This window comes from Belonocnema kinseyi, chromosome 5, assembly GCF_010883055.1.
Source record: "Belonocnema kinseyi isolate 2016_QV_RU_SX_M_011 chromosome 5, B_treatae_v1, whole genome shotgun sequence".
In the NCBI taxonomy this organism is placed as follows: Eukaryota; Metazoa; Arthropoda; class Insecta; order Hymenoptera; family Cynipidae; genus Belonocnema; species Belonocnema kinseyi.
The window spans coordinates 77,467,977-77,478,170 of record NC_046661.1 but is presented as its reverse complement, the minus strand read 5'-3'; the positions used below and the strand labels follow the sequence as shown (position 1 = coordinate 77,478,170).

The 10,194-nt window shown below is 30.6% G+C and overlaps 1 protein-coding gene across 1 annotated transcript in view; it reads right to left on the bottom strand.

Moving 5' to 3' along the window:
- Positions 1 to 771: 771 nt before the first annotated feature.
- LOC117173185 overlaps positions 772 to 10,194 on the bottom strand; it is a 65,782-nt gene continuing 56,359 nt past the window's right edge. Inside the window, exons 4-6 of the mRNA XM_033361608.1 lie at positions 9,020 to 9,269; positions 4,140 to 4,296; positions 772 to 1,282 (exon numbers count right to left, since the gene is read on the bottom strand). Of these exons, the coding sequence (XP_033217499.1) occupies positions 772 to 1,282; positions 4,140 to 4,296; positions 9,020 to 9,269 (918 nt within the window). The remainder of the gene's footprint in view (positions 1,283 to 4,139; positions 4,297 to 9,019; positions 9,270 to 10,194) is intronic.

Below are 10,194 nucleotides of genomic sequence, written 5' to 3'. Positions count from 1 at the left end.
AGTGTATTCCAGTGATGATTAAAAAAAATTAACAAAAAATGAAATGCGCCTATTCTTTAATAATATTTTATTGCAAATTCAGATCGGTCGAATCAGTTATTTCATAAGAAAGCATGCGATGCAGCCATCGACAAGTTCGCTGCGTGAGCGACTGTTGACGGCATCGTATGCTTTCTTATGAAATATCTAAATCCTTCAATTTTCAATAAATCGATCTGAAAATTTCCAAGAATCTTCCTCGAATTCTGAGAAACAAATACCTCACTGAAAGTTTTTTCAACTATGAACTTACCTCGATACTTTTAATCGGCGAAGCTAAAAAAACATGGTAACCGACCAGCCTCAATTTAAAATTATTAAAGATTAAATCATACAAAAAAATGGAAAAATAGAACAAAGTTTCGCCTCGTTATTCTTTATCAGAATGTACTGTAAACAATTAAATTTGTGACTAAAAATTTGATAAACTCGGAGGCCCTTTGACGTCGCGCCTCCCCACTATCAGGCGACAAATTCTGGGCCCCAATTCTGTTACTCGTGTGCGAGCACTGGGCGAGCTTTTTGACCCGGGGCCTCAAGTTTGGTCACAACATTAAGATTTTTCCTTTCTTTTCATTTCTCCTCTCAATTTCTCGCGACAAACTGACCAAAGCCGTGGGTTTCTAAAAAAATAAATTAGAGACGGAAAGGAATCGAGGATTTTCTGCCTTAACAGCGATTTTCGATCGGTTATGGCTATCACTAAAGCACACTAGGAAGTGATCGGTTCCTTCAAACTTCTTTTCCGACGACGATGCCGCAGGGTTGAACGACTCCAGTATTAAGAAGCCTGGGCCTTTTTGAACTCGTTTTGGTCTCGTCTTTTTTCAACAATTCTTCTATTGAATAAGGATTCTTCTTCCTTGGAGGCGGTTGATTTTCAATGCCAGTACTAACGTCGCTGGAATTTTGTTCGCCCCCGAGAATCCCTCGAGTGAGGAGATTCCTAGGTGGGTTTTCCACTGGCGACGGAGGATTTCGAGAGGAATTCTCGAAATTCTCGTTTGGGTTTCCAACTACGTGTCTCACGAAGGCGCTCCGCTCGCTTCCAACTTTTTGTCCCAGCTCGAGGATGATTGGAGATCTTTGGTAAGGTTTAAAGTGGTCTTGGGACTCGGTTGTTTCGTCCAGGTCACTTTTGTCCAGGGAGTCGTCGCTTCCGGCCATCGAACTCGAACTGGATTTCAACTCCACCTGAGATTGGCTCTCCTGACGATCAGCGAGTCGGTCTGAGTCCATGGATCTGTTAACAAAAGGGAATAACAAACTTAGGAAAATGATTAATGCTTATTAGAATTATTTCAGTGCCGGTTTATCCATTAGGGATCATCCATAAACTGCGTTACCAAATTTGGACCCGACACCTCTTTGAACAGCGTTGATTTGGTTATGACGCCCCCCCCCCCCCCCCCCCCCCCCCAACGAAAGTAACGTAGCCTTAAAGTAAAATCCGATTTTACGTTTATACTGTTTTTGTTTTTGTCTTTAAATCGAGTCAAGTTATTGAATATATTGTCTACGTAACCGTGTGGTGATAAATAAAGTAATAAATAAAAAATTAAAATAATAGAGTGATTTTCAGAGTAAGTGTTGAAATGTGCCTAATTGAATTTTATGTCACAGATAATCAGCGTATTATTAAATTTTTAAACTAAGAAAGGTACATTTTTAAACAAAAATGGAATAGTTAAGCTTTTAATAACAAAATTTAAATGATAGAAAAACGAATTTTCTACCGTAGTCGATTTTTTTTAAACAAATTTATTGAACTTTCAAGACAAAATGACGATTTTTCTATACAAAACAGTTGAAAAATCAAATCAAAAATATGAAATTTTGATGAAAGAGTTAATTTTATGCCAAAAATACGAATTTCCAACAAAATATAAGACCAGTTGAGTTTTGAACTAAACTAGATTAATGTTCAACAACAAAAAACGAATTGTTAATGTAGTAGTAGTTCAACTTTAAAACCTAGCTTTTAGAATTCTTAACCAAAAAGGTGAATTTTTAAACAAAAAGATTAATTTACTATTTAAAAAAAAAACGAATTTTTAACCAAATTCGAAAATTTTCTACCAAAAAAGTTGAGCTTTCAACTGAAAAAGATGAATTTTTAAACAAAAAGATTAATTTACTACCAAAAAGATGAATTTTTAGTAAACTTCAAGAATTCTTAACCAAAAAGTTGAATTTTCAAGAAACAAAGAAAATTTCATTTTTAATTTGAAGAAAGTTTAACTTTAAAACCTAGCTGTTAAATTTTTAACCAAAAGGATGAATTATTTAACAAAAAGATTAATTTAATACAAAAAATACGAACTGTAAATCAAATTTAAGAATTTTGATCCAAAAAGTTGAACTTTCAAGTAAAAAAGAATAAATTTTAAACAAAACGATCAATTTACTACTAAAAAAGACAAATTTTTAATAAAATTTAAGAATTCTGAACCGAAAATTTGATTTTCCCAGTAAAATAGAAGAAATTTTTAAACAAAAAGCTTAATTTACTACCATAAAGACGTTTTTTTTAAACAAAAAGATTAATTTCCTACCATAAAAATTAATTTTTAACCAAATTAAAGAATTCTCCAACAAAAAGTTGAACGTTGAACCGAAAAGATAAGCTTCTAAACAAAAAGATTAATTTTTTACCGAAATTTTAAACCAAAAAGATGAATTTTGCAACAAAAAGATTCATTTTATACCGAAAAAAACGAATTTTTAACAAAATTCAAGAATTCTCAACCAAAAAGTTGATTTTTGTCTAAAAAAAATGGAAACAAACGGATTAATTTACTACAAAAAAAAAAAAAAGAAATTTTCAACAAAACAGTTTAATTTTGAAACAAAAAATAAATTTTTAACTAAAATTTTGAAGATAGTTTTATATAAGAGTTTAACTTTAAAACCTAGTTGTTAAATTTTTAACCAAAGAGATGAATTTCTAAACAAAAAGATTAATTTGCTACCGAAAAAAATGAATTTTTAACAATACTCAAGAATTCTTAAGCAAAAAGTTGAAATTCCAACTAAAAAAGATGAATATATAAACAAAAAGATTGATGAACTATCAAAAATGATGAATTTTTAATAAAAAAAATATAAATATATTTTCAAACAAAAAGATTAATTTTCAATCAAAAACATTTATTACTTGAAAACGTACTAAAAACGTTACCATATGTACTTTAAGAAAAAAAATTTCTCTAAATTCTAAAAAGGTAATATACGTCTAACGTTAATTTGACTGGGACCATCTCCCTACCCGTTACCAACCGTAGGTTTTGTGAGACTCCCCCCTGCCGCTAAAGTGGTAATGTAATTTATGGACCTTCTCTCAAGGTACGGCACGAGCGGGACAAATTTTTGCAACTAATTATCTATATTTATATAAAATATCATGGAATTAATAAAAACATTCCTTAAAAATAATAGACATCAGGTTACAATGTACAAAGAAATTTCTTTATTTTTCTTTTAACAAAAGAAAGAGTGAAAGTGCTACTTTAAGATTAAAAATACTTAGAGACTTTATTGTTCAATTTTTCGTTCAGGTTATATGTAAAAAATACTTAGTTACCCTTTTTTTTAATTCCAACGTAACTGCTAATTTTATAAACAAGTTTAATAAACAAATTCATAACTTAGCCACTTCGCGCCATAGACTTAGTTTCTTTAATAAAATTGATAAAAAATTTGCCGGCAATAAATAATATGCACGATTTTTTATAGATGATAAAAATGGTTCATTGTTTAAACAAGTTCGATAAACAAATACAAATTTCAACTAGCAGATTTGGTCTTTTCAAAAGAATCTACAAAATAAATTCGTATCAGTAAAATCTACGAAAATACATTTTTCCATGTATTTTGTCTCGAATATCGTCTCGTCTCGAATCTCGTATCGAGTATCGTTTCATCTCGCCTCGAGTTTTGTCTCGTTTTGAGCCTCGTCTCGAGTCTCGCCTTGAGTCTCTTTTCAAGTTTTTTAGAACATTTACCAAAATGATATTCTTTTCCAGAGTTTTCAGACCCTGTAGCAACTCGGTGAAAATAAATAAATAATTATATGCAGGGTGATAGTTTAGCAAACTTACTGTGATTCGTGATGCAAATGCAAAGTGGTAGCTTGATAAAGAGAAGAATAAAAAGTTGGATTCCAGGTTGGCGCTCCAGAATTTCCTGAAGTCGAAACGTGCAAAGGGCCTAACGCTCCAGGATAGAAAAATTGATAATCACCGCGCAGAAGTGGTTCTGAAAAAATTAGAATTGTCTAATTAACAAATATAATATTTAATTTGAATACAAAATATTTTTTTAGCGTCAGAACTCCTTGCGAATTTTTAGTCTTTGGCATTTGACCTACTCCTCTAAGTAATTATTTTGTCATTTAAAGTTTCTACATAAATAATTTTATTACTAAATGTGTAAAAAGATTATTGACAAAAGAGGACATTTTAATATTGAATAACTTTTTGATATACAGAGAAATAATTATATAATATCTTAATTTAAAAAATGTATACACTGTCGGTACAAATAAAGAAATTCAAGTATCGAAAATAAGCAATAAGCAAATGATGTAGATCTTGAGAAGAATTTAGAAAATTTTTTAAAGATTAAAAATTATTTCCTACATATCCGAAAAAAGAATGTAGAAGATTTTCAAGCAAAAAGTTTAATTTAGCAACGCTCCAAAATTAAAAAAAAATTAAGTATGTTTAAGACATATTTAGAAGTTTTTAAAAGATAGAAAAATAGTTTAAAACTTGTAAAAGATTTCAAAAAATGTTTAAAAAAAATTAGTGATTCAAGATCTTGAATTAAAAATTTGATACTTTTTAAAAATTTTGAAAGGTTTCAATAAGATAATTAATTTTTTTTTAATTGCTGGCAAATGTTAAAATGATTTCTCATTTTGAAAATTTCATTTTGTATAGTTTAAAATTCAGCTCGTTCAGTAGAAATTTAATCTTTTTTGGTTAAAAATATAGCTGTTTTGTTGAAAATTAATCTGTTTTGATTAAAGATTAAAGTACTTTGTTAAACAGTATTTTTGCATGAATTCACCTCTTAAAATTCGAAATCCATTTTTTTAGCTGAAATATTGAAAATTAGATTTTTCGCGGAGAATTTATCTTTCTTGTTGAAAATTTGCCCTTATTGAACAAAAATCTTCCTGCATTATTTTAAAAATAATTTTTTTTTAAATTCATATTTTTTTTAAATAATATATTTTTTAGTCAAAATAACATCAGTTAAATATATTTTTTAAATTCGTCTTTATTAGCAGAATATTAATCTGATTTAGCTAAGGATTAAACTGTTTTGTTAAAAATTCAATTTTATTGTTGAAAATTCATCATTTTAGTTGAAAACTAATCTATTTGAATGAAAATGTAATTATTTCGTCAAATGATGCCTCTTTTGTCATAAAATTGATATTCAGGGTTGAAAATGAACCTGTTTTGGTTGAGGATTTACCTACTTCATTATTTTTTTTCTGAAGATTTATCATTATAATTGGAAATTCATATTGTATAATTGAAAATTCAGCTTTTTGATTTAAGGTGAAGTGTTTTGTTGAAATTTTGATTTGAAATGTCTGAAATTTTTAAATATTTTAGAATTTTCTCAAGAACCTTAGGAAAAACTATACTTGCATACAGTGTGCGATTGATGATGCTAGTTATTATAAAAAATCAAAGAAAATTAGTGACCGCCTTTCTAATTAGACCAGTGCCATATTTTCAAAGAAAATGAGATTGGCTCTATTATTTTAAAATATAGTCTAATGATTTCTAAACATCTGTCTCCGCGCTCTTAAATCTTAGCTTTCTTTTTTTCGCTCTTCTTTTTTTTTTATTTCCACTAAGTTTTTTTGCGTTTGTCGGTACAGAAAAGACGGAATGAGATCCGAGAATGCTTTGGAAGGGCAAAATTGACTCGTCAGCGTGCCTCACTTCGGCACGCAATCTAGCGAAATCTAAAAATTTCAAGACATCCCTGCATCAGCCGCCCCCTGCGTGGACCCAGCAATTTGGGTCCCTGCTTGGCAACTCCGATTCGGTCGTCACTCCGGATTTCGAACTCGAAATTCCAGCGGGATTCCTTAATGAGCGTCTCACGAATAACTAAATAATATCGCAATTTCAAGGACGGAACAAAATTAAAATTTTCATGCATTTTTCGATTACAAAATTTAATAAAGACTTCTCTGATTTTCTCTATTTATTTTCATTAATTTAATTTAATTGCTAATTTTTACCAATCAATCTGAATCTAGCCTTTTCTCTCTTATGAGGATTCAAGCGCACGCAAAAATCAGATTTCGACTATTATTTGTCGAGGATTATGACGGTATTCCAACTTAACCAATCGGGAATTTTGGCGTAATATTCAAATTGTCTTTCTTAAATACTGGTTACAACCTAGTTAATCTAGATTAAATCATCTAATTTTCGAAAATATTTTACCATGATCTAAAATACTAGACAAGAAATACAAGGCCAATATTTTTCATCAATGGGGTTGTTGCATATTTTCAAATATTTTTTCCCCTAGTAAAATCAAAAGAATATAAAAAAAATAATGAACTAAGGGAGGAAATTTTTTTCGAAATAAGTTTGAATTTTTTTAAAATGTTTGAAATGTACTTTTGAATTTTTGCGGAAAAATCTAGTAATTTAATGTGTTATCAGTAAACATAATATCGGTTCTTCCAACGGCTTCGGCCCATATCTTTCTCATTTTTGCGAACATAGGCAAACTTATAAATATTGTTGTGGATCATCTTTGCTATTGCACATGCAATCTTATTCTCATAGACTTAAATGATATTATATTCATTACTATCTTTTTTTGGGGGTTTTATTTTAAGTAAAATTGTGTCTTTTTTTTAGTAAGATTTGGTACGACTGGGCTGCTGCTTTTCAACAATTTTAACTAAGAAAATATCTTTGTTAGAAATTGTTAACTGAATACAATTTTTAGAATGTTATGCAGTACTTTAAACATATATTATCTACAATTCATGCAAAGACCCCGTTGATAAAAGTTGATATCTTAGCTTCAGAAGAAATATAAAATATTTTTGTAAACAAGAAAATCGTCACATTTGTGATAAAAAATAGCAATTTCCAAGGAATTACACTAAAATAACCTAAAGTTGTTCAAAATTGTAAGATTAATTTCTGAAGTCAAATGAGTTTTGTTTCAAATCGCCGAATTCCGGTGAAAACCGCTAACATACCCTATTATTGTTCAAATATTGTGAATATACTTGAAAATTTAATGAGTTTTTATTAAAAATAGCAATTTTATACGAAAAACAATCTATACAATTATTTAATTTCCTTGAAGTCTAATGATTTTGTAAGAAAATGACCGATTTCTGATATAAAACGCAAATAAAACAAAAAAATTGGGAAATGACGATAGAAGAGGTAAACAGAATATTAAAGGATACATCTAAGAAAGAACTTAGTGCCCGGGAGAAAAAGAGGCTACAGGAATGAGGAATGTAAGGAGAAGGGAAAGGAAGTATGAAAGGAATGAAGAGAATGGAAGAATTAAAAGAAAGGTATAGAGGAATACAGGCAAATGAAGAGAGAGTATAATGAATTTTGCAAAAAAAAAGAGCAAATAATAAAAGGTTTGAGGAGAAGGCGGAAGAAGTATGGAAAGTAGTAAATAGGGAAAGGAAAAAAACTTAAAGAATTAATCAGGAGATTGAAATGTAAGAATGGAAGAAATATTTAATGGAATTCTTAGGAGTTGTGAAGAAAGCAGCAGATATGGATGAAATCCCGAATGAAGTGTGAAAAATATGGGGGAAAGGGATTGAAAGAGCGGACGTGGATAATAAGTTCAATATGGTATGGAGAGGGGAGGATGGTAACAACAGTGAAAAAGGAGAAGGGGTTAGCGATTATCGAGGGGTCAACTTCATGCCGACATTTTATGTATAAGATTTATGTGAGGACTAGGTAACATGGGATGCACATTAGAAAAGGGATTAAGAAAGTTTCGGGGGTAATAAAAACGTAACCGGGAATAGAAAAAAGAAGATCAACAAAATATATAAGAGGCGAATTAGGTTGTTTAATACGCTGGCATGGGCGGTATTAGCATACGGGACAGAAATATGGGGATGGAAGGAGAGGAAGGATATAGAGAGGTTCCAAGAGAGAGATTTGAAAACAAGGACAGAAAAGAGGGCCCGAAAATTGGAAGAGAAATTAAGGATGGGAAAGGGAGTTGAGTTAGCGTTAAAGTGTTACAAGGAGGTGGAAGAAAATGGATAGAAGGATGTAGAGTTAATGAGATGGAAGGTAGAAAGAAGAGAGTTTTTTCGATAGACTATGCAGAATTAGACAAAAAAGATAAAGAAGGGCCGGTGATAGGTATAGCAAAAGCTAGATGCAGATGAGAATATGAAGTAAAAGAATCAATGTATTGAAATAAGGATGAGAAAAGAAAATACATGGTGTGTGAATGGGTAGAGGAGACATGGGAGTGTGTATCGGATAGTTGCAAGAGAGGTAAGGAGTAAAGGGGAGGATAGCTCGAGAATGGATGAGATAGAAAAACCTAGAAGAGGTAAAAAAGAAGAGTGAAGGAATTTTGGGGAGAGGAAATGGAAGGAATGAATGGAAAGAAAAGGAAAGAAGAGAAAATGGAAACAGAAGTCGCATAGAAGCAGAAGGCTAGTTAAAAGTGAAGCAGGACTACGCTGATTAAGATGTTGCTGTATAAGATAATTAGGTGATAAGCGTGGTAAAAATAATGTTATAAAGATGTAAAGGAGAGGAAGTTATGTAAAGCTCAGGGAAAAAAATGATAAATAATGAAGATATGATTTTTTTTTAGAAAAGTATATAGTTATTATAATAGAAAATTGTATTAAAAAGGATATAGTGATGGAAATAAATAATGGTAATAAATTTAAATGTAGAAGTATTGTAGAAAAGCCCACCTCTAACACCACCAACGTGGGCCGGGATTTGTGGCTGGTAAGTGGTAGAAGATCCACCCTCGAATCCAGAATTTTCAGTCTGTAAACCTCCACCCCTTAGTATCCGGTTGACCGAAGACACGGAAGGTAAGCTTTGAGGATCGCAAGCTCCCTGTCGAGCCAATGCTTCCCTTATCTCCCATGCGAACATAGTCGGATTTTCCTGTTTCATCCGCAGGATTTTCTTCACAACACTCGGCGTGGCCACTTGCTGCAACACAATTTCGATATTTCTAGAGTTACCCAATATTTTATAGAAAAAAAATGCAAAAAAGCGACACCCATCCGATCACTGACCATTGCTGTCACCTTAATACAATATTTTTAGCTAATTAAGGGTTCGTTTTTAAATTATCTACACAAAAGTAATTAAAGGGAAAGAGGGTGATGCAGAGTTTGCGTCCAAATCAGAAAAATATAGAAAAGGATATAAATATTGTTATTGATGTGTTACTCTTTAATTTCATCCGAATTCATACAAGTTTTAAATATTTATATCCATTACTAATGTATCTTAACAACAGTAAGTGTTAAGTAAAATAAATCGTTTTAAAATATTACTAAGATTAATGTTAGTAATATTTTAAAACGGTTTATTTTACTATTTGTCATAATCTTACTTTTTCAAGTATTTATTTAGGTATTTTCTTTAGTCAAATCAAGTTTGTTCTCAACTTATTTAGAGCCAAAACTTTGGTTTAATTTTTTCTTTGAATTTATTCTAGTTAAAAACCTTATTAAGAAAACCTTATTGGCTAAACATTATGGCGCCATTTTAATCTAACCCACCATGGACTTAGGCGGCAAATTTAAAATGCCTTATTTAAATATTGGACAACATCCAAGATTTTCTTAAATTAATCATTACTCCTATCTATTTTATAAAATCCATACACGTAATAGTTAATTTTGCAACAAAAAGATGCATTTTTAATCAAACAGTTAAACCTTCAACCAAGTATAGTTGCATTCTTAACTAAAATCAAGTTCCGACCGAAAAATATAATTCTGAGCAAAAAATATAATAGTTGACATTTCAACCAAAACAAGATTTAAATTTTCCATAAGAAACCGTTAAATTCAACAAAAAACGACGAATTTTTAACGAAATAGTCGAATATTCTACTAAAAAATGT